The 24,479-nt window shown below is 40.6% G+C and overlaps 1 protein-coding gene across 19 annotated transcripts in view; it reads right to left on the bottom strand.

Annotated features, from left to right (window-relative positions):
* Positions 1–24,479, bottom strand: part of LOC121951929 (discs large homolog 1-like protein) — a 122,234-nt gene that overhangs the window by 21,297 nt on the left and 76,458 nt on the right. For 11 of the 19 annotated variants that reach the window (XM_088085975.1, XM_088085976.1, XM_088085979.1 and 8 more), the window contains 12 exons: positions 16,852–16,905; positions 14,533–14,583; positions 12,290–12,414; positions 10,697–10,866; positions 9,540–9,676; positions 8,752–8,896; positions 4,932–5,061; positions 3,760–3,916; positions 2,977–3,079; positions 2,759–2,873; positions 2,123–2,299; positions 539–605 (listed from right to left, as the gene is read on the bottom strand). In XM_088085975.1, the coding sequence (XP_087942101.1) occupies positions 539–605; positions 2,123–2,299; positions 2,759–2,873; positions 2,977–3,079; positions 3,760–3,916; positions 4,932–5,061; positions 8,752–8,896; positions 9,540–9,676; positions 10,697–10,866; positions 12,290–12,414; positions 14,533–14,583; positions 16,852–16,905 (1,431 nt within the window). Of the gene's footprint in view, positions 1–538; positions 606–2,122; positions 2,300–2,758; positions 2,874–2,976; positions 3,080–3,759; positions 3,917–4,931; positions 5,062–8,751; positions 8,897–9,539; positions 9,677–10,696; positions 10,867–12,289; positions 12,415–14,532; positions 14,584–16,851; positions 16,923–17,562; positions 17,659–21,089; positions 21,629–24,479 lie in introns of those variants that run through there. The other 8 variants (XM_088085991.1, XM_088085977.1, XM_088085982.1 and 5 more) reach the window with 4 other exon arrangements.

The raw sequence follows: 24,479 nt of genomic DNA, 5'->3' as shown, positions 1-24,479 counted from the left end.
ACATAAACTAAAATGTTTTAAGCATTTTTCTATTTTAATTTTTATAATGAAAAATGTCAAAAATTAAAAACATTAGAAACATCTGTGCCACACTGATGCAGTAATATGTAGTAAAGTATTAGTATATAAATGAACATACTTATAAATTCGTCATTATCATTATCTATTCTAATAATTTGTATTCTGGATTTCTGATTTTCATGAGCTATAAACCATAATCATCGACATTTAAACAAAAAAAGGCTTGAAATATTTACATTTGATGAATAATATATGAAAGTTTATCTTTTTGAATTAAATCATGATAATTTAAGGATAATTAACTTTTCCACAATATTCAAATGTATATATATAATTAATAAGAGAAAAAATAAATACCCCATTTTTTCGCATATTTTGGGGGCGGGGCTTTGCTGTCCTCTGTTTATTTATTTTATTTATCTGCCCAAAAACAGCGAGCCAAGAAGTCGTGTCCATAATTCACCGTTTGGCGGCTCAGAACTCGAGTCCTGGACCAGCGAGCTCGCGTCAGACTCACCGCTCGGTCTCGAGACTTGGCGTTGAACTTCACCGTCTTTAATCGCGCCCTCTCCTTCTTCTCCACCCTGAGGTCACAGACGACACAAGGTCAGAGGTCAGCGGAGGTCACGCAGACGAGGTCAAAGCAGTGTTCATGCACATTTCATCAAATACATTTTACAAGGACTTTTTTTCCAGGACTTTTTTTCCAGGACTTTTTTTCCAGGACTTTTTTTTCCAGGACTTTGAGGCAAATTCTAAAAAAGTACATCTTCTTGATGACGATAACGATACGATAACATGCAGGCACGCTGTTATTTTCACGCGCAGTGAGTGTAAATGTTGTCAACAGTTGAGTTTTGTCTCTTGCTTGTTTTTGACTGCAGGTGAATATTGTAAATTATATTATATAATATAAAGTTTCTCTGGTGCAAACCTGCTCTGCCGTCCCTCTGCTGCTGTCCCATTATGGGACTGATACTGTCCACTTTTAATTACTCTCTGAAGTTGTTTTTTAATGTGTCTTTAACTCATCTTTTAATTTTATTTATTAATTTAAAATTTTATTTTGTCTTTTGATTTAAATTTTTCTTTTTACTGTTTTTTTTGTATTCCGCCCTAATCCTGCTGATTATTATTATTAATGTTATTATTATTACAATCAGTCTTTTTTGTCTCCTGCCCTTTTGTTTCTATGTTAATCTATTTTGTCTCTTCCTCTGTCTCCGGTTTTCTGCTTCTGCTTTGTTTTGTTTGTCAAAGTAAACTGTGTTTTTAAAGGTGCTATAGAAATAAAGTTATTATTATTAATATCAATAAAGGCTTATCTTATATTCATTTTTGCAAATATATGTTATTTGAATTCAGAAGAGGATTAAAACTGAATATTTAAAGGGACTGTTTGTTATTTCTAAGAGGGGAGGGACTTTACAACTTTAAATGGTGAGATTTTTTATTTGGTTTTTTTGATTTTCTATCTGTTTGGAAGGAATATTTTCCTAAAACAAAAAAATTAAAAATAAAAATTTGCCCTTGTTTTCTTTAAAAATATTTGGCCTTTTTACTTAAAATGTTTTTGGCAATTTTTTAAGAAAATGTTTTGACCATTTTTGTCTTTAAAAATTTAAAATAAAAAAATAAAAAAGATTTGTTTTTCCTTTGAAAAGATTTTTTTCTTTAAAAAATTTTAAAAGTTCAGAATAAATAACATAATTTATCACAGCCAGAAACTGCAAAAACAGAAAATATTTGGGGATTTTCAAATTTCTGACGGTCCTTGAACACATCATGTGTTATTATACAGATTTGTGAAAATAAATAAATAAATAAAAAAGTTCCTTTTCTCAGGCTGGACCCAAATATTCAAATTTTCGGGTTTTCATTAATTGCGCAGGTATTCACACATTCGGATATTCTTTTATTACATTTCAATCAAGTTAAGAGCTTTTTTTAATTTACATTTTTAGGACATGATGACGTGATCTGCTGCGACAGACACGTTTCAGTCAGAGCTAAACATGCCATACACGCGAATCTATAACATGTAAACACGGGTCACATGACTCGGTGTGTGTGTGTGTGCGTGTGTGTGTGTGCGACTGACCGTCTCTTGCTGGGGATGACCCCGACCTCCTCCACCTCCCCCTGTGACGTCAGCTGTCTGGCCTGCCACCACTCGTCGTCGGAGGCGTTCACCACGTGGAGGATGTCTCCGAACTTGAAGTTGAGTCCCTGACTCGGCAGACCCGAGTCTCTGGTCTTATCGTAGTCGAACAGAGCTCTGCGACGCAAACGCACACAGCAAAGCAACACATCAGGTTTTCGTTTCTTTTACAAAAAAACTCACAAAAATATTGTATAATGAGGTTTTTTGCAGTTTTCAGTCTTATATAAAAACTGCATATTTAAATAAAACAAGTATGAACAAAGAAGCTTAAATTAAATTTGATTCATAGTTTTAAAATTTTGTTGTCTAGTGTTACAATATGCTGACGGTTTATTGAAAGTAAAAATGACAATTAAATCAGTTAAACAATTAAAAATGAATACAAATATAATAAATAAAATAAAGATTTAAAAATTGATTTATTCTACAAATATGTTTATGTTTTGGCACCAGATACATTTTAATAATTACAATATTAAAAATAAATACAATAATTTTACAAAATTATGTAATAATAAGTCCTGTTGTTTTTGTCCTTTTTGAACCTCCGTACATCGGCGCCTGTCGTCTCACCTGACGTACAGCGACCTCTTCTGACTCGTCCGCAGAGACCCAGATCCGGAGCTGATGCTGCTGTTCATCATCTGCTCCCTCAGGTCGTGGATCTTCGCCTCGAAGCGGCTGTACTCTGGACGGGAAGAGGAAGTTCACAGTCAGAGAGGATTTCGGCTCGATCTCCCCGAAACAGAGTCGGCTGATGATTTAAAGAGACGGGCGTCCCGCCGTCTCACCCTCTGGTCTGTAGTGGGCGATGATGGTCACCGTCTGCCCGGCGTTCTTCAGGGCGGCGGCTGCCTGCTCGTGAGTGGCGTTACGGAGGTCCACCCCATTCACCTGAACGACAGCGACACACACACACACACACACACACACACACACACACACACACCCACACACACACACACACACACACCACAGCGTTCAGAGAGCACCACATTGATGTTTCCTCACAGGTCGTGTTTGTGAACAGCTGATGGTTTCCAGCCCAAAAACTATTCAAAAACGCCTCAAAGAACGAAAAAAAGCCCCAAATATATATATATATATATATATATATATATATATATATATATATATATATATATATGTGTGTAAACACACACACAAGGCTAATTTTAGATGAATATATCAAATTGTTTTTCTTTAAATTTCTTTGTGATTTTTCTTTTTAAATTTTTGGTGATATTTAATTTTCTTTTCTTTTGAAAAAGGGGCCTTTTTTGTTTAAATATATTTGTCTAAATCTAAAGGGAGTACATTGGCTTTTTTGTCTTAAATTTTTTCTGTGATTTATGAAAAAAAAACATTTTTTTAAAGAAAAACAACTGATATTTTTTTCTTCAAAAATGTTGGTGATTTTCATGACTTTTCCAGGTTTTCATAACTATACAAAAGCAGCAGCCACGTAGATTTTTATATTGAATTCATGCTGTTATGGCGCCTGCACATGACAATGTCATCTGTGTGTGTGTGTGTGTGTGTGTGTGTGTGTGTGTGTGTGTGTGTGTACATACAGAGACGAGTCTGTCTCCTTTCCTCAGCTCTCCGCAGAGGTCAGCTGGTCCTCCGGCGAGGATGAATGAGATGAAGATCCCCTCTCCGTCCTCGCCGCCCACGATGTTGAAGCCCAGTCCGGTCGCTCCTCTGTGCAGCACCACCTTCCTCGGCTCCCTGTGGGGCCACACGGCCGTCAGTCACGTGACCTCACACACGGCCGTCAGTCACGTGACCTCACACACGGCCGTCAGTCACGTGACCTCACACACGTCAGTCGTCACCTCTCCCTGCTGCAGGTCATTCTCATGATTCTTATAAAAATATGCTTTTTTCCTTAAAATGAACAGAGCGTTAATTCTGAGTCCAGCAGACATTAAATTAATTCCCACAGGTGAAGTGTCACCTGCTGAGTGTGTCGACGCGTGCAGCCGTGTCAGTGGTGTTGTGTGTAGTTACAGGTACACGCCAGCAGAGGGCGGTGCCCTGATCCTGCTGAGGGTCGAACATCAGCTGCTGCTGTTATTGATGCTGATTTGATGTCAGACATTTACATATTTACACCTACAGTCACACTTATCTTTATTTTGTGTTATGTTATGTTATGAGCAGCCGTCAGTGATTTGAGGACGTCTGTAGACTAACACGGCTGCTCCGTCTCACTGCTGGAGGTCATTTGAGGTCAAACTTCCAACCTCCTAAAATAATAATAATTTTTAAAAAAAGAATAGGAGAAATAAGAAAAAATTCCAAAGAATAACCCAAAAACAGTTGAAATGATATTATAAATATATCTACATATATGTGTGTGTGTGTGAAAAATAATAATCTATAAACAGTAAAATATTCAAAACTTATTAGAAAAATATACACAGAAAAATATCTAAAAGCGAGTAAGTAGCTTAAAATTATTAGTAAGATATATATATATATATATATATATATATATATATATATATATATATATATATACATTTAAAAAATGCAATAAAAGTGATCACCAATATCTGATCATTTCATCGTTGAGTCCAACTGGACGTTTGTGCCAAATTTAAAGAAACGCCGTCATTCACAGTGATCGCCAGCGCAGAGACATCGAAACCAGACAAACTCAAACCATCGCTCAGGCTCGTGTGTGTGTGTGTGTGTGTGTGTGTGTGTGTGGTGTGTTTGCAGGTGTGTTTGTCCTCACCGGGTGACATCGTCGTCTCCCAGCATGCTCTTTGGGGTCGGGGAGTAGCGTCCCGAGGATGCTGGCGGGGGGAGGGGCTGACCCAGGAAGTTGGGGGGGCTGATATGATTCTCCATGTGCTGAGAGTACGCTGAAAACACACACACACACACACACACACACACACACACACACACACACACACACACACACACACACACACACACACACACGTTATAAATAAATCCAGCTCCATTGGAGGCGAAATAAAAACAGGAAAACTTCCGCCTCACTCTCCAGCTGACGCTCCACCTGCTCACGCCTCCTCCACACTCACCTGTCCGGCTCCCGTCTGATTGGTCGGGCAGCGCCGAGGTCGTAAACTAAACTCGTGAGCGAGAGACTGGAGCGGGCGGATCAGAAGCGAAGAGTTCAATCTGAAGTTTAAGGCCGGAGAGTTTCCTCCGTCCGCTTCAGCTCACAGGAAACCGAATCCTCCTTCACGTTACTTTTATTTATTTATTATATAGTCAAAAAAACAACAAAAAAACTACCTTTATAATTTTATGATTGTAAATATAAATTATGTTAACTATTTTTTAATGTTATTTATTTATTCAGTCATTCGTTCGTTTATTTATTCATTTACTTATTTTACGGTAATTTACTTTTACGTTTTTACTAATTTCTTGCTCATTTTTGGCCACCTCTGGTTTAGTTGCTTCCTCTTCTCATGTTTTTGAGAAAAAGAAAGCCAATTTGCTCAGGCTTCAAAGGGTTAAATAAAGGTTAAATTAATAAAATATCGACGCCGGCGAGCTGCTGGAATGAAACGATCAGCTGGAGCGTCTCAGTTTGAGGCGAAGACGGCGAGTTTTTGGAGGTAAATCTGTTGACGTCTCTGGTGATGTGGTCCGAGCCGCCGTTTCCTCCGCTTTTGAGTCGGAGCGCACTGAACTGAATTATTTCTCATTCGTGTCCGCCGATCTCGTCTGTGGTTGGACATTTTAACCCCTCCCTGCCCGCCCGTGGATTAGCTCCGCCACGGTGACGGCAGCGACGCAGCTCAACGCTCGCTGATTAGATTTGCTGCTCGACCTTCAGGCGTCTCTACCTCAGCGGGGGGGGGGGGGTCTGGAGGATGGGCGTGATAAAGTGGCGTCTCCATGGCGACAAGCAGCTGTCAATCATAAATGTGGATGTTTTCCTGCAGGAACTTTGATCCTTCTGAGCTGAAACTTCAAACAGCAGAAAAAAACGACTATTCGACCGCAGAGACGCCGCCCTTCGCTCTGGGCGGCCAGGGGCCAATCACAGCGGCCCCGTACATGCATCTAACATTTTTGGACATTTCTAGTATTTTAGGACGTTTGGATTTTAGGACATTTAACACTTCTAGTATTTGAGGACATTTGTACATTTTTAACACATTTCTTCGGCTTTAGTATATCGCTATCATTTTCAGACATTTAGGACGTTTCCAGGACTTTAGCACATTTCTAGGATTTTAGGACATTTTAAGGATTGGCACCATTCATACTGAGAGTGTGAATGACTCGATGGCGGCGGCAGGACCGATCACCGCTTTCTGTGACTGATCATGTGATCTTTTTATCGCTCCGTCCCTGTCACGCGCTTCAGCTGGACATCGTCCCTCCTGCTCCATCTGTCCTGGAACAGTTTGTCCTTCAGCGTCTCCACTTTAAGGTCCACGGGGGGAGTCGCTGGGAACGGATCCAGGGTCCGTGCTCTGAATGTGTTTGAGAGGAGCTCTGCCTCGCCGTGACTTTGAAACGTGACGCTTGATGATGCCACTGGGAGCGTCTCCAGAGACACACCGCGGTCCCTCCTGAATTCAGCACTAATTCAGGGTCAGAGAGTCAACCGGGCCGATCTGAACCAGGACCGGCTAATCTGGTTTGTGCCATGTCAGAGGACAGTCACCAGAACACAGACTCTGTGTCCTTTAAGCCGCCGCGGAGAGGACACGGGGTGTGAGTTTGTCCTTGTTTAGACGGACGTCAGTGGTGTGTCCATGGACCCTCGTCCTTCAGTCACGTTAGATAACTTATTAAAGGAATATTCACCTCCAAAAACACAGTTTTCTGTATCGATTACTCACCGTGTGCTATCTCGAATTCTTAAAAACAAACAAACAAACATCGTTCATCTGGTGCGCCTCCGCAGTGAACGGAGAATCCAAAAACTTGGAAACTTCCTAAATTCTGAGAAATATCTGAAAATCTCACAAATGTCCTAAAATCCGTAAAATATACAAAAATCCTAAAAATGTCCTAAAATTCTCAAAAATGCTAAAATCCTAGAAATGCTTTAAATTATGTTTAAAACATAGGTTTAACCTGCCGGGGGACTTCCCCTGATACGCTGAGCTCCTTTCCGTCTCTCAATGCCGCCATCAGAAATCATGCATGTCTGTTAACTGCATTGCCATGTGCAAGCTTAACTTAGCTCTGTGATAGCCCTGTGGTACTCTCACTGCCTGGGGCTCACGATTACAGAGCCTGGGTCTGTTGAACTGCACTACGCTAATCCTGTTGCCTCTCGGGAGCGTTCCTGCTCCCTTGTTTCCTAGTTTCCCTGGATCCTGGCCGTAACCTTGACTGTGCCTGACCGTGGTGATAGCTGTGCTGATGCTGTGATCTTGCCTTTGGACACCTCCCTTTCACATGTGCATGAGACTGTTATCATCTCCCTCAACATCATCATAGAGAGCAATTACTAATTTCACACCGACCATTATTGTAATATGACATACATCTGTTTCTATTATTGCTGTGCCTCTCTCCCCCTCTCTCCCCCTCTCTCCTCCTCTCTCTCCTCCTCTCCCCTCTCTCCCCCTCTCTCCTCCTCTCTCCCTCTCTCCTTCTCTCCCCTCTCTCCCCTCCTCTCCCCCTCTCTCCTCCTCTTCCCTCTCTCCTTCTCTCCCCCCTCTCCTCCTCTCTCCTCCTCTCCCCCTCTCTCCTCCTCTCCCCCTCTCTCCTCCTCTCCCCTCTCTCCCCCTCTCTCCTCCTCTCTCCCCCTCTCTCCTCCTCTCTCCCCCTCTCCCCCTCTCTCCTCCTCTCCCCTCTCTCCCCCTCTCTCCTCCTCTCTCCTCCTCTCCCCCTCTCTCCTCCTCTCCCATCTCTCCTCCTCTCCCCTCTCTCCTCTCTCCTCCTCTCCCCTCCTCTCCTCCTCTCTCCCCCTCTCTCTTTCTCTTTCCTTTTTGTCATGATTGTATTTCAGTTGTTATTTACGACATCTATTGCTCGTCTGTCCGTCCTGGAAGAGGGATCCCTCACTATCCTCTACCGCTCTTCCTGAGGTTTCTTCCTCTTTTTTCCCCGTTACAGGGGTTGTTTTTGGGGAGTTTTTCCTCGGGTGATGTGAGGGTCTAAGGGCAGAGGGATGTCGTACACTGTAAAGCCCTCTGAGGCAAACCATGTTTTGTGATAACGGGCTCTATAAATAAAACTGACTTGACTTGACTTAAATCCCCCAAATGTCCTCAAATCAGAGAAATCTCCTGAAATTTAAAATCCTAAAAATATCCTAAAATCCTTGAAACATCCTAAAATCCTAAAAATGTCCTAAAATCCTGTGAGTGTCTTAAATTCTGAAAAAGTCCTAAAGTCCAAGAAATGTCCTAAAACCTAGAAACATGATGGCTGCTGCGACTGGCCTCGGCCTCCCGTCAGTTTTCTGATCTCAGCCCTTCAAACAGATTTCAGACGGAGAGACCAGTTTAACTGTCGCGTTTTAAGTGACGAGGACGTAAATTAACCTCTGAGGGGAAAGAAAAAGTCTGCGGTTTGAACACAGAAAACAAAAAGGCGTCACTCACAGTTGGTGAGGTCGGGCGGGGCGAAGCTGTCGTTCATGAAGACACTGTTGGGTTTAGCCACTTTCAAGTAGACCACGTCAGGAGTGTTTTTCAAGGCAGTGACGGCGTGTTCGTGGCTCACCTCCTCCAGGCAAGCGCTGTTCACCTGAGCACAGAGAGGACAACACACCACACGTCACGCCACGCCACGCCACGTCACGTCACGTCACGTCACGTCACGTCACGCCACGTCACGTCACGTCACGTCACGTCACGTCACGTCACGTCACAAGGACCCAAACAAACTGCTTCAGATACTACATCAAATCACACTGGTCAGTTCATTAATATGATATAAATAATCTCCATCTTTCACATTAACGTGCATGTTCCTGGATTAGTGAGCTCAAATCTTTATCTTAAGTGACTTCTGTATCATGTTTTTATTTTTATTTTTATTATTTTAATCTAATATATTGTTTTGGCGATTTTTTCTTTTCTTTTTTTTATTTTTGGTGATTTTTTTACAGAATTTTTTTTCATTATTATTAAAAAAATATCTGTTTTTTTTCCTCTAAAAATTAAATGGTGTGATTTTTTTGTTATGTTTAAAAATCACCAAAAATGTACTAATGTACTATTAAACTTTTTCAGACCAACAGATGAGGTAGCAGCTACACTGAATAAATATTATAAGTCCTGAAGAGTTTTTATTCTCATCTCATTCAGAGACACACTGCAGTGGGCTTCAGGCCCTGCTGCTTCCACGAGTCTCGTTTCGATAAAAGCCGACAGGACGGCGTTCTTACAGCCAGCAGTTTGTCTCCGATCTGCAGCCTCCCGTCTTTATGAGCAGCTCCTCCCTCGATGATCTTGGTGACGTAGATGCTGTTGTCGCCCGGGATGTGCTGGTTCCCCACGCCGCCTGCTATACTGAAGCCCAGACCTGCAACACACCAGGACCAGAGGGGGGCCGGACCGTTAGACCAGCAACGAGCAACAACCTGCACCTTACAGGAATGATACTCGACTTAGAGCCTGAGGGCCGAATGTGAGCACAATAAAAAATAAAGTGATGGACACTGTGAATTGTTTCTGTACTTTAGAGTATAAATGCAGTACCAGAGTGAATAAAACTGCACCAAAGTAGAGAAAAGAGCCAGACGTCCTAGATAACACCCTACAATCAATAACTGTCCTACAATCCTAGAAATGTCCTAAAATACAGCATCTTTGAGTTCCTTTTAAAAGCGCTTTATATGTATTATTATTATTATTACTATTATAATATCCCAGAAGTGTTCTGAAATCCAAGAGACATCCAAAAATCATAAAAATGTCCTAAAATCCTAGAAACACCCTAAAATCTTACAAATGTTTTAAAATCCTAAAACCCTGGAACATGTATTGGGCTGCTGTGACTGGCCCCTGTCATTATGTGGCCCCCTGTCATTTATGTGGCCCCCTGTCATTATGTGGCCCCCTGTCATTATGTGGCCCCGTCATTATGTGGCCCCGTCATTATGTGGCCCCCTGTCATTTTGTGGCCCCCTGTAATTATGTGGCCCCCTGTCATTATGTGGCCCCCTGTCATTTTTGTGGCCCCCTGTCATTATGTGGCCCCGTCATTATGTGGCCCCGTCATTATGTGGCCCCCTGTCATTATGTGGCCCCCTGTCATTTTGTGGCCCCCTGTAATTATGTGGCCCCCTGTCATTTTTGTGGCCGTGCAGCAGAGCCGGCTGAGTATTCCAGGTTTAGGAAGTCTCCCTGAAACATGCTGCTGATAATTTCACACACGACAGCCCAGAAGCATATTTTAGGATGTTTCCGTGGAAACTGAGTCTTTGTTCTTGAGTCCGGTTTCTTGTCTGAATAATTGCGGGGCCCCAGAGAGTTTTCCCCGAAGCTCCTCTGCAGCAGAGACGATCTGGCCGCATGTTTTTAATAAAAGCCTGGCGGTCACCTTTGGGTCCTTTCACCAGCTTGATCTCCATCACTTTCTCTGAGACGGGTTTCCTCCTGCGGACGTAGAGCCGCACCAGCGAGCCGGCCTCCTTCAGCGCCTCCACGGCTCGGCTGTGGGTCACGTCCCGAACGTCCGCCTCGTTGACTCTCAGGATGACGTCGTTAACCCTGTAACACAGGAAGCCACCGGCTGTCAATCATCTCCCACATTTAGGCAGCTAAACTTTAATTCGGTCAGATGATCCAGACTGAAGATCTTCCATCCTCTTTTGTCACTTTCAGAGAGAAAACAAATGACACTGCTCCTCAAATATTTCATTATTTCCTTTAATAATAATAATTTAATATCCGTCAGAAAACCTCGAGCGTTGATGTGTCATTTTGTTTTTAAATTTCAAAGACCATGCTTTCTATGAAACTACCGGTGAAACTCCTTATCGGTTCTTTTTCATTACAATATAAAAGCGGTTAAAAATCATGAATTCAGAAAAGGATCAGAACTGGACTTCCATTTAAAAAATGAGCAAATTTTTAAAGAATAAACTTTTTTTTAACTAGTGAAGAAGAAAAACTACTACAATTTTTGAATTTTTTTTATTCCTGTAAAAATTGCCAATTTGCTCTTTAAAAATCACCAAAAAATTAAATTAAAAAAAAAAAGAGAAAGTCCAGTTCTAATTTACTTAAAGACAGGAAGTGACCGGAGGTTTTTGTCCAACACATGAGCTTCACTGCTGACACACACACACACACACACACACACACACACACACACACACACACACACACACACACACAGTTCACGTGTCGGAGGAAACCTGAGACCGCAGCTCATCTTCATCACCTGGATCAGGTGTGTCAGACTCACTCGGCTGCATTATGTATGAAGGAGTGAAAGGCAGCAGGACGCTGCAGGGGCTTCTGGGTAAAAGACACCAACTCTTAACCCCTTGAAACCTGGATGGACATCAGTTTTTCTTTCACAAGTATTTAAACCTCTGAAATTTGACTAAAAACGTTTCATTCTCTTCAAAAAAACGTGAAAAGGTCATTTAAAAATATGCAAGAAATTAGTAAAAGGAAATGATAAATAATAAAAAAAAATGTTACTTTGTATAAAAAGAGATAGAAAGAATTATTAGAAATTATTAATGTGTGTGTGTGTGTGTGATTTTTTTTTCTTTTTCTAATTTTTGGTGATTTTTATAGAAAAAATGTTTGTCCATTTCCTTTTTTTCTTTAAAAACTTTTGTGGATTTTTAAAGAAAACATGCGCCTTCCAAACCTTCATGACACCACGCATCACAAACTGTTCAGAAAGCCATGGTTGTGTTTTTACATTTCTGATGCTCCTTGAACACATCATGTGTTATTATACAGGTTTGTGAATCAAACTTCCAGGACTTTTCCAAAACTTTCAGGGTGTATTTAGATTTCAAACTTTTCCAGGCCTGTGTGTTGCTATTTTTTAAAATTCCATGACTTTTTCAGGATTTTTTATGACGTACGTAGCCTGATTATTACGTTGTGTGTGTGTGTGTGTGTGTGTGTGTGTGTGTGTGTGTGTGTGAGCGCGTGTGTGTGGTCTCACCTGAGCCGTCCGTCCTGAGCGGCGGCCCCTCCAGGTATGACTTTGGTGATGAAGATGCTCGGGTCTTCACCGATGTGAGGGTTGTCTGTGCCGCCGGCGATGCTGAAGCCCAGCCCCGAGTTCCCCTGGATACCGCAAACAATCGCCATGGCAACCACAATAAAAACAAACAAGTATTAGACAAACAAATCTCAAAGAATTCTCTGTGTTTTGTTTTTTCATGGACATTAAAGATGAAAGAAGAAATCATTTCTTCTCTTTGAAGCCAGCAGACTTTTAAAAATCATTTCGGCTCTTTTCTGAAACTTAAAGGAGCGTTTTCATCTTTATGGTTTTTGTTCATCATTTTGCTCTGGTCATTTAAAAACAAAAAAATCTAACATCATTGAATCATCACATTAAAACCAGAACAGAAAGCTCTTATCTCCTTAACTCTTTAACACCTGGATCGGCATCAGTTTTCTCGTAAACTTTCTCGAAAACTGGTTTGATTTTTTTTTTTAAATATGGAAAAAACGTAATGAGCAACTTCGCAAGAAACTTTCCGTGAACAGCAAAACAATTAGTAAAAGATGACAAAAAATATTTGCAGATAAGCTGTAATAAAATATTAAAAAAAAAGTTGACAGAAAAATGTCCAGATAACTATATTTATAATTCTCTTAATATTCCATTTAAAAATATGCAATAAAGTTCATTTTTTTCTGTCATGTTGCACAAATTTCACAAGTATTTGTGTCTTTCTGCTGCAGAGACAGACAAGTTTAACAAAAATGCAAACTGCTTCTTTCATCTAAGAGATATTTCAGGCTTTCATACACAAATAATACTCCTTATGATTTTTTCATGGCTGGTTTGAGCCTGACGATGAGATTTCTTGACATCACTGCATTCATCTGTTCACACCTACATTTCCTGTCAGAAATGCAAATGTTGACAGAATTCGACTCCCCCGTTACTAACACACGAAGAAACTGAAATACGAAAACGAGAGTCCCGAGCCCGAGGCCCGCTCAGCCTACAGACAGACGAGCTGCAGCTCCTGCAGGACTCAGCTGGCAGAGACGGCTTTTATTCACGCTGCTCTGATAATAATTTGCACTTGAAGAAACGCGGCTGAATTAGGACGAGAAGAGATAACGGGAGATAACAAAGAAGATTTCAAGACAGGCGGAGAGAGGGATTAAAACACAGCTGCATTAAACAGAAACACACCACAGCTGATTCATTATGTCCTCATTTCACCAGATCTACGACATGTTTGGAAACTTTTAAATATTTTAAATAAATTACTGGAGGTTTTTTAAATACGATGGCGAATTAGGACTACTGAAGTTGAATGAACGCCACACTGCTGTACACCTCTGCGAACAAGTCGAGTTTCTCTCACAGTTTCCACCCATATCTGTGAAAACTTCACACACAGAGGATCTCAGATCTATGAGGTCACAGTGACCTTTGACCACCAAATACTGATCAGTTTATACTTGAGTCCAAGTGGACGTTTGAGCCAAATTTGAAGAAAATCCCTCGAGATGTCCTTGAGATATTGTGTTCACAAGAAGGAGTTATACGCATGGCCGCAGTGACCTTTGACCCACAAAATGAATCAGTTCATCCTTGACTTAAAGTGGATGTTTGTGCCAAATTTGAGAAAATTCCATCACAGTCTTCTTGAAATATTTTGTCCACCAGAACAAGATGGATGCAAGGTCAAAATGATCTTTGATCACTGAATTCTAATCAGTTCATTACTGAATCCAAGTGGAAGTTTGTGCCAAATTTAAGAAAATTCACTCACGCCCTGCTTGAGATATCAAGATTTTTTAAGATCGCTCATGACAATGTGTAGGGCAGGAACATCTTGACCTTGACCTTTGACTGCTAAAGTCTAATCACTTTATCGTTAATCCAAGTGGACGTTTGTGTCAAATTTCTGGGAATTCCCTCAAGATGTCCTTGAGATATTGTGTTCATGAGAAGGAGTCATATGCATGGTCACAGTGACCTTCAGCCAACAAAAGTTTGTTTATCCTTGACATAAAGTGGACGTTTGTGCCAAATTTGAGCATATTTCCTCACAGCCTTCTTGAGTTATTGTGTTCAGGAGAATGGGATAGACACAAGGTCACAATGACCTTTGACCACCGAATTCTACAGTGGATGTTTGTGCCAAATCTTGAAAACAGGTCAGTGACACAAAAAGAAAAATTTGAAAAAAGGTCGGCTGCTTGTCGTCTTACCCTCTCCAGCGTGATCTCCTCGTACTCATAATCAGCCTCCGTCCCGTTCACCTGCGGACACACACAGATCCATCAGCACCGGCGGACAAATACAGCGCGTTCTCCTCTCACATCAATTGTTACGGACATATTTCTTTGAGCGTAACTTTAGTTTTCTGTAAAATATCAAAATAAAGTTTTCATTTTTGAACCAAAAATGTTGAAATTTATCTCTAAACATGACAAAGACACACAACTACACACTGAATCCCTTGTGAGAGGTTGCAAAAAGGTTTTTTATATTTAACAACGCTTAATATTTTAAGAACCCATACGTTTGTGTGACTACAGCTTTGCAACAACAAAAGCATTTTATGTATTTGAAGCTAAAAAAAGAGTTTGAGAGGCAGAAATCAAACAAAAAATGAATATTTTGGGCTGAAACGTTTTTTGTTTTTCAGAATAAAGTGAGTAAAGAAGCCTCGCTGCAGTGTTTCTGAACTGATGTGACTCTGGATTTGAAGAGGAAGAGGAGCCGGCCAGAGTAAGCTGCTTTTTCAAACCTCCTTTTCTTATTTTCTTAACATCTTCGTTCTTCTGCAAATTAAGCCGACAGAGATAAAGCGGGACGTCGCTGACAGCAGCCAACATCTCCGCCATCACGGAGCCAATCAGAGGGCGGCTCTTTAGACTCTGTCGCCAATTTCATTTAGACTGGACCGACGCCAGGAGCGAGGCCGGCGAGGACGCTCAGAGACGACAGGAAACAGCTCTGCCACCTTCAGTTCGTTATCGACTCTGAGACCAACGCGACTGTCGAAGATCTGCAGCCACTCAGCGTGAGAGGACGTGTGAATGTCTGATGGCTTTTTAAAGCTTTTACATTGTAGAAAATCCTCTTTACAGATAGTTTTTTATCATTACTGTTTTAAACAGTAGTGTGTATATACACAGGTACAATATTTTAATACTATTATCACATTTATTTTTATTATTATTTTATTTTATTTTATTTTATTATTCCATCAATTATTCAAGAAAGTGAAAATTTAATATATTCCAGATTCATTACAAAATGTTTCAGGCATTTTTCTATTTTTCTAATTATGGCCTTTGCTTAAAGCTATTATATAGTTATAAAAAAATACTGGGGGTTTATATATATATATATATATATATATGTATGTATATTTTATTTTATATATTTTTTTAATTTGAGTAAAATCTCTCAGGGTGTTCTTGACATATCGTGTTCACAAGACAGAGATGAATGCAACATCACAAAGACCTTTAACCACCAAAATCTTATCAGTTCATCCCAAAATCCACTTCAATGTTTTTGTAGTTAGAGGATATTTAATTTAATTAAACTGTCCTCACGGACAATATCTCAAGACAACCATGAGGGAATTTCTTCAAATTAAAACAAATATGCACTTAGACTCAGAGGTGTAATGATTAAATATTAGTGGTCATAGGTCAAAGGTCAAGGTCACAGTGACCTCATGTGTCTCTTTCTTTTGAACACGAAAACTCATGAAAACCGTGAGAGATTCTCCTCAAACTTAGTGCAAATGTCCTCAACAATATCTTGAGAAAACCTTGCAGGAAATTCTTCAAGTTAAGCACAAACATCCACCTGGGCTAAAGGATGAACTGAGTATGTATTGGCGGTCATAGGTTAAAGGTCAAGGTCACTGTGACCTCACCTGTCTCATTCTTATTTATATGATATCTCAAGAAAACCATTTACAAGAATGAGACACACATGGTCACAGTGACCTTTGACCTATGACCACCGATATCTAATCAGTTCATCCTTTAGTCCAAGTGGACGTTTGTTACATTTCTTTTTTGTCATTTAAATTTTTATTCATTTTGAAAACATTCAAATGTTCTGACTTTAAACACAAATACAAATTATATCCACATAAAAGAATCCAATCAGAAAAGCAAAAAATTAAATAAAAATGTACCAAACTAGACAAACTAAACTGGAAAACACACTTAAGGATTCTTGAGTTATGGCCCACAACATGTTTTACATGCCACCGTGACCTTGATCTTTGACCACCAGTATCTAGTCAGTCCATCCTTGTTTGTGCTAAATTTGAGGAAAATCTCTCAAGGTGTTCCTGAGATATTGTGTTCACGAGAAAGTGCCGGACAGAAAACCCGAAAAACACGCTGATGAAGGATAATGACAGAATCTTTGGGACCCCGTCGCGTCCTCTGCTGTCACGTACGACTCGTAAACCGAATATTCGCCTCGATTCACAACAATCAACAAACAGTCAGACATGGTAAAAACGTGTGTGTTTCTGCTGCAGGTGAACTCACGTATGGAGGCGTGTCCAGGCTGTCCGTGTTGACCACCACAGGAGGAGGGTTGGCCTGAGGAGAGACGACACATCATCATCATCACCGCCAAATAAACAAAATTTAATTAATTTTAAAAAATATTTTAAAAAATATATATCCCCAACACCTGGGCGACCTCCCACAGCGCTCCACCCTGCTACACACTGAACACAAGCGGCGGCGGATAAAAGAGACGTCCTCTCAAACAGGAAGCGAGTGGATTTGGGCAGAGATTAGTGAGGACGGAGACGTACGTACATGGCGGCATTTCACGCTGCAGAAGATGCAGCGCTGCAGCATGAAGCCCGAAATCAGTCCAACCGAGTCCGCGGCGAGGCTTCCCCTGCTTCTTCTCCGAGCTCTAAAGCCGCTCACTCGCTCACGCTCTTTGCGTCCGCCTCGATCGCTCGCTCACTTTCTGCCCGGGAGGAGCCAGATGGGCTCTTAAAAATCGTGTGTGTGTGTGTGTGTGTGTGTGTGTGTGTGTGTGTGTGTGTGTGTGTGGAGTCAGTCAGTGTGGCATTTCTCCCACTGTCTCTGCCTCTAATCTGCTCGCTTCATCAGCTGGACGGCGGACGCCACAGCGAGACGAGCAGCCAAACAAACGAGCAGATAAATGTATAGATGGATGGAGCTGAGAGACGAGTGCAGGAAAATAAACAACAACAACAACAACAACAAAAAAGGAACCTGTGACGTCGGAGGGATGATGGTGGACTCGGCTGCGATTGGCGAGACTGGGATCACAGGGATTATGGGAGAGGAGGGCGGGGTGGCCTCTGCCTGCTGAACAATAGCATGGTGAGGGGTCAAAGGTCAGACAAACACAGTGCGGCACAGATGAACAGCAGCAGGAGGACAGAGGACAGAGGACAGAGACATGTCCATGTTGACTGACAGGTGTTGTGAGCAGTGTGTGTTTTCACTGTGTTGCAGCTGGAAGGAGTTTGTCACACACACACACACACACACACACACACACACACACAGTGTCACAGAGGTCGGCCAATCACAGGAAGACGTCGCGTGATTGACAGATTACCTGACACTGTTGCCTTTTGGATGATGGCGGTGTGACAAAACTCGACCCATCTGCTGCTCTGAGAAGATTAAACCACACAGTTTGACCTGTGTGTGTGTGTGTGTGTGTGTGTGTGTGTGTGTGTGTGTGTGTCAAATCCCCCCGTCCCTCGGCACAGTCTCAGCAGGGGACGGATGTCCATTTGTCTCTAATCATTGAAAAGCAGCGGACATTTCAGTGCGAGTATCCCCGAGAGTGCAGCTGAACATCTGGACGCCCCCTGGTGGCCGGCGGCAGCACAGGTCATAAAGCCCGCCGCCTCGTGACTGTGGGCCAAACTAAAGACGCGAAACTAAAGATTTTTTCCAACTACTTTTTAGCAATTTCATTTTTATTTCATTGGCAATTTGACTTTTATCTATTTTTTTATCTTATCTAATACTACAGCTACTTCCACTATCAATACTGCTACTACTATTAGTTGTATTAAAATTACTTCTACTTTTAATACCACTACTTCTACTATTAGTACCGCTACTGCTACAACTGCAACTATTAGCACTTTTTGTAGTAACAGAAGTACTGCTACTTCTTCTGCTTCCACTACTACAACTACTACTACTGCTACTGGTATTACTAGTAGTACTTCTCTGTAATTTTTTTAATCGACTACTACCTTTGCTTACTTTCAGCCACAGAAACCATTCAAATGTCAAAATATTTTGCTTTTCAGGGACATTTATGCTCTCATTATTTTTTACATTTTATGCCTAAAATCTAAAATATTTCTCTTTTTAAAACATTTTTATTCAATATTTCTCTTCTTCCTCCGACACTCCACCAGGTCGACTCTTCTTCAGTTTAAAGCAGTTCAGCTTCGTTTCTCACAGTTTTACAGATATTTTCAGCACTTTGCAATATATTTCTGCATTTCCAGCTGTGGTTTTAAATTAATTTCAGCTTTAAGCATCAACGCACATATCCTACTTTGAACTTTGTATTTATCATTTTGCTTTTTCTTTTAAGTACAGACTTTTATTTAAGATCTTATTTATTTGTAGATTTATTTAGTTAACCATTCGGCTCCTGCCTTGTTGTTTGTAAATGTGCTGATCAATAAATAAAGAAACCAAAACAAAATCGTATAAAATGAAAATAAAGAGCAGAGAGCGCGAGGCGGCCTTCGTCACGGTGTCCTTTATTACACAAGAGCAGGAGCTCGTGGAGCTGCTGGCAGGAAGTGGCGCTCTGTTTCGGAGAGGCTTAATTGTTGTGCTGCAGCAGCAGAACGTGGAGCCCATGGAAAACCAGCAGCCGCTAAAATTAGCCCCCGCACATCGACCGCATTGATCCGGCAGCCCTACTTCTGGAGCGCCGCTCGGAAAAGCCGCTGACAAAGAGGCTTAATTGCTCCCAAAGAATACAAACGGCGGTGAGAAACGCAGCGGCACAGAGTTCATGTTTGAACCCGACAGGAGGGACGACGGGAGCGAGCGCCCCCGACACACGACACATCCCAGAAATTTGAATATCGTGAAACCGGTTATTACTCGTAGTAATTTAATTCAAAAAGGTAAACTTGAGGAAGCTGTATATTCATTACACGTAAATATTTCAAGCCTGTCAAATCATTTTTTAAGCCCTGAAAAGGGAACTAATGTTTTAATTGTATCCTAAAGTCTGAGAAATGCCCTAATCCTAGAAACGTCCTAAAATTGTAGAAATAGGAAATTCCTAAAATCCTAGAAATGCTGTAAAATCCTAGAGATGTCAACAAGTCCTATAAATGTCCTAAAATACAAATCAAATTCTAGAAATGTCCTAAAATCCAAGAAATATTCAAAAGTACCATAAACATGTTAAAATCTTCCTAATGTCCTAAAGTCCAAGAAACGTGAAAACTTAGAAATGTTGATAAATCCAAGACAGGTCCTATAACAGAAATGTCAAAATCCTAGAGATGTCCTAATATCTTAAAACCTTCCCAAAATCCAAGAGAAGACCTAAAATCCTAGAAATGTCGTTAAATCCTAGAAATATTCAAAAATCCTTTGAATGTGCTACAATCCCAGAAACGTCCTTAAGTCCAAGAAACACGAAATCCTAGAAATTCCGATAAACCCCAGACATGTCCTAAAATAGAAATGTCCTAAAATAATAGAAATTATTTTAAATCCTAAAGATCTAGTATTTATTTTAATTTTCAGCAATTTTTAAAGAAAACATTTTGGCAATTTTGGTTGTTTTTTGGGGGATATTTGAAGAATTTTTTTCTTTAAAACAGGCCTTCCAAACCGTGTATCTTTGTATCTAAAACATATCAGTGATTTTTAAAGACACAACATTTTTTGGAAATTCTTAAAGAAAAAATTATGGCCATTTTTTCCCCTTTCTTCTAACCAAACACAAAATTTGAAATTCAGTGCTACAAATCGTACAAAACGCGCTACAAATACACAACGCTATGAACTATCTTTTGAGAAAGGCATCGTTCTGAGAAGGCATGTTTTCTTAAAAAAAAAAAAAAAAAAACTGACCTTTTTTTCAGAAAAGTTTCCAGCCATTGTTGAAGAATTCTTTTCTAGATGGTATTTGAAGAAAAAATATTGTCCTTTTTTTCATTAACATTTTTTGGCAATTTTTGAAAAAAAAAACAACATTTTGGCAATTTCTTTTTTTGTCGATTTTTTTAAAGAAAAACAATTCCGATTTATTTATTTATTCATTTCTGGTAACTTTTAAAGAATTATAAAAACAATAAGAAGAATTTTTTGTTTTTGTTTGAACATTTCTGATGATTTTGAAAGAAAAAAACAACATTTTTTGGTGAGTCTTTAAGAAAAATTCAGGCCATTTTTGGGGGGCAATTTTGAATGAAAATCACAATCTTTTGAGAACGACTGTCCTCTGAATCGCAGTACTCTTTGGTATGGACTCGGTGATACAAATACTCGATGCCATTAACTTCCGTAGTATTTTTGATGAATACAAGTTGCTACGAAGTGCCTCCGGAGAACGACTCGGTCCTACGAACCCCTGAGGTTTTCCGTAAAACCTCGGTGGTTCGAATACTCAAAGCTACAAACATCAGAACTTTTTCGACTCGGCTCAGGCTTTCCAATAAAAAATTGCGAAACCAAAGCTTCTGTAGGTCGAAAAGGTCTCCCGCCGCAGACGGAGCGCGTGGTCGATGTACCTTACTGAAGGCGAAAGGCACCCAGGGGATCTCCGGCCTGCTCCCTGCGAGGCTGCTGACCACCTTGGCGGTGCTCTTGGTCGGGCTTTTCTTGACGCTGTCTCGCAGGTTGAGGAAGCGACTGCGAGCTCGGCAGGACGCCGGCACGGTGCAGGCGGTGAACGTGGACAGGGACGCCTGGACCTGCGGGCGATTCTGCTGCTGCTGCTGGCGGTGGAGCTCGATGGCGTGCTGCCTCTGCAGCGGGTGAAGGTGGGCGATGGACTCCTGCAGGTTGATGCTGGTGCGCGGCAGCTTCTTTTCGGCGCCGTTCATGGCCTTGGAGGTGAACTCCTGCCGGGGGTGATGTGTGGTCATCGCGCTGGAGGAGACTCCTGGCCAGAGGAGGAGGAGGAGGAGGAGGAGGAGGAGGCTGGGCGATAAATTATGGATGGCTCCCTCAGATGTGCACAGGCTCACTCGGCCGCCGTGCTACGACCGCAACAGATTCAAACTCGACCTCGTAACTCAGGCTCCGCCGCCTCCCTCCTCTCCCTGACTCCCTCCCTCCACTCTGTGACTCCCTCCCTCCTCTCCCTGACTCCCTCCCTCCACTCTGTGACTCCCTCCCTCGTCTCCCTGACTCCCTCCTCTCCGTGACTCCCTCCTCTCCGTGACTCCCTCCCTCCCGTCTCCTGCCAATTAATCGGCTTCAGTGAGCGAGGCACATGTCAGCACGCGGGGGGGCGGCTCCACTCGCTGCATGAATAATCGATGTCGCCCTCAGATCCAGCGACCGGCCTGTCATCGGCGGGTTTCTCTGCAGCTAAAAGCCTCTGAAGGAAATTCAGGGTTAATGCATATTTTTTTATAATAGCTAATTTTTGGTGATTTTTTAAAATAAAATATTTAGGGGATTAAAAAAAAGAAATTGGCCGTTTGTATTTAAGAAAAAAATATGTTTGTTTTTTGTGAGTGACGAGGGAATTGTTTTTAAAGTTTTTTCAAAAAAAAATTCTTTGTTAAGTTTTTGGTGATTTTTTTCTCTACATTTTCTTTACATTTTTTTTTTTTTTATAATTTTGATTTTTTTAATTGGTGTTTTTTTTCGACACACAATTTTGAGGTGATTTTCAAAGAAAAAAATTGAGATTCTGCGTTCTATCCACATTTTTACGTCTCATATTTCGATCGAAGAAAAGTTTTGCGATTGATATTGTTAGCGAAAAAAACGCACTCATGTTTTTCTTTAAACTTTTTTAAAAAGGGTTATTTTTAAAGAAAACATTTCCGTGATTTTTTTTCCTTTAAACTTTTAGGTGATTTTTTTTGGGGGGGTTACTTTAATAATAGGACCGATGTAGACTGTCACGTATGAGGGAGAGAGGGGGAATGAGACGCAGTATGGGGCCACAGGCTGGAATCGAACCTGTGGCGCTGCATCGTCTCAGCATTTGGGGCGCTCACTTTACCAGATGAGCTGGAGGCCACCCCAGCTTTTTCATGATTTTTAAATGTACAATTAAAAAAAAAACAACTTTTTTTCTGTATTTAAAAAAACAACAACAACAAAAAAAAAATTGTAATTTTTGAAGATTTTTTTTGACGAGCAACAGGTTTGGAAGAGATGTTTTCACTGAAAATCATCAAAGAATTCACCATTTATCAGCCAGAAACTTGTTGAATGTTCCGATTTCGGACCATCCTCAAACACATCATGTGTTTGTGAAACAAAGTTTCATGACTTCTTTAAAAACTTTAAAATCTAGTTTTCAAAACTTTTCCATTCCTGAAAATTGCTAATTCTATGACTTTTAAGGTTCTTCACGACAAAGCAGAACAAATCGATCTGCGTCCATAAACATCTGCGAGTCTGAATGTGTTTGAGCGTCGTCTGAGGGGTGAAGTACGTCACTGTGTCGGAGAGCTCAGCGGGGATCCGAAACATGACGACGGGAACACAAACGCAGCGTTCAGAGAGCCAGTCGGTACGACAAACGGTCCCGGACACCGAACATTTCACCATAACCGTTAGAAACACAGATCAACCCTTCGTATCTCTTCAATCACAGTGACTCTGTGCACATTTAACCATCTACAGGCCGTTAAAACACACGGCTGCATCTCAAAACATCAGAATATCGTGAAAAAGTTAGTACCGAGAATATTAATGAACGTACTTATAACTCTTTGAATGATCTTAGAAAATATTCTGATTTCTGATTATTACAAAATATTTTTAATATATTTAATACAATATTATTATTATATTATATACATTATCATAAAAAAGGCTAAACATATGAAAGGTTACCTTTTTGAATCAAGTTACATTAAGAATAATAACTTTTTTTATTCTATTTTCCGAGATGCAGCTGTAGTTTCTGTTATGGGAAGACTCAGACAACAGATTAACCCTTTAAATGCAAATTTACATCTTAAGACTACATTTAATTTTTTAACGATGGTTACAGAAGGAAACCTGAAAAGAGGGGGAGAACATTTGTTTGTGTGTGGATTCATGCTCCAAAAATGATTTGAAACCTGAATATTTCTTGTATTTTGAAACTCTGTTGAGCTCAGCCCTCAGACCTGCAGCTCTGAGGCTCGCAGAGTTAAATTACAGCTGCTGTGAGTCTGCAGCTCCACCTGCAGCCAAAACGCATCACCACACCGACACCGTCAACACGCCACAAACGGCACCAGGCTTCCAGTTAACCCTTCAAAAACCTGCACGCATTGGTCTCATTTCTCTAAGAAACATGTAGAGGAGGCAACGAGCGACACATGGACCAACATTTAGCCAGAAATAAGGTCAAAGGTGCAAGAAAACTGGGGCGCGTGCAGAGGAGACGTCCTCGCCACAGCGCTGCCTTAGATCCCAACCTCAACTTTTTACTGCACGTCATCGTCTCTCTCCGCCTTAAACAGTCCCAAAAAAACCCCAAAAAATCTAAAATTAAAATTATAAAAAAGATACAAGAAAATGATCTAAAAAAAAGCAAAAGAACTAAAAAAAAGAACAAGAAAATGACTTGAAAAAACTCCTGAAAAATAAATAAATAAATACAAATATTATATGCTGCATGTCACCCGCTCTCTCTCTCCGTTTCACCTCTTAAATAAAGAAAAAAAAAAACTCCACAAAATTACTTAAGAAGAAAAACTAATAAAAGTTAAAAAAAAAAAAAAAAAGTAAATTACCAGAAATAAATAAATATATTCCTGTATAATTTAAATCAAACGTAAAAAAATAAATACAAATCTTTTGCGTTGTATTTTTTGCTTTTTAAAGTATTCCTGTGTGTAATCTACCTGGCAATACACAAAAAATGTTCTTGGACTTTTTTTTTTTTGACAGGTTTAAAATTTAAATTAAATCTTGTTTTGCACAAACAAATCTGCACAACT

The sequence above is a fragment of the Plectropomus leopardus genome, chromosome 12, assembly GCF_026936395.1.
Source record: "Plectropomus leopardus strain MGB_pleo_1.0 chromosome 12, ASM2693639v1, whole genome shotgun sequence".
NCBI lineage: Eukaryota > Metazoa > Chordata > Actinopteri > Perciformes > Serranidae > Plectropomus > Plectropomus leopardus.
Note: the sequence above shows the minus strand (reverse complement) of the source record. Positions and strands in the feature narration are given on the sequence as shown.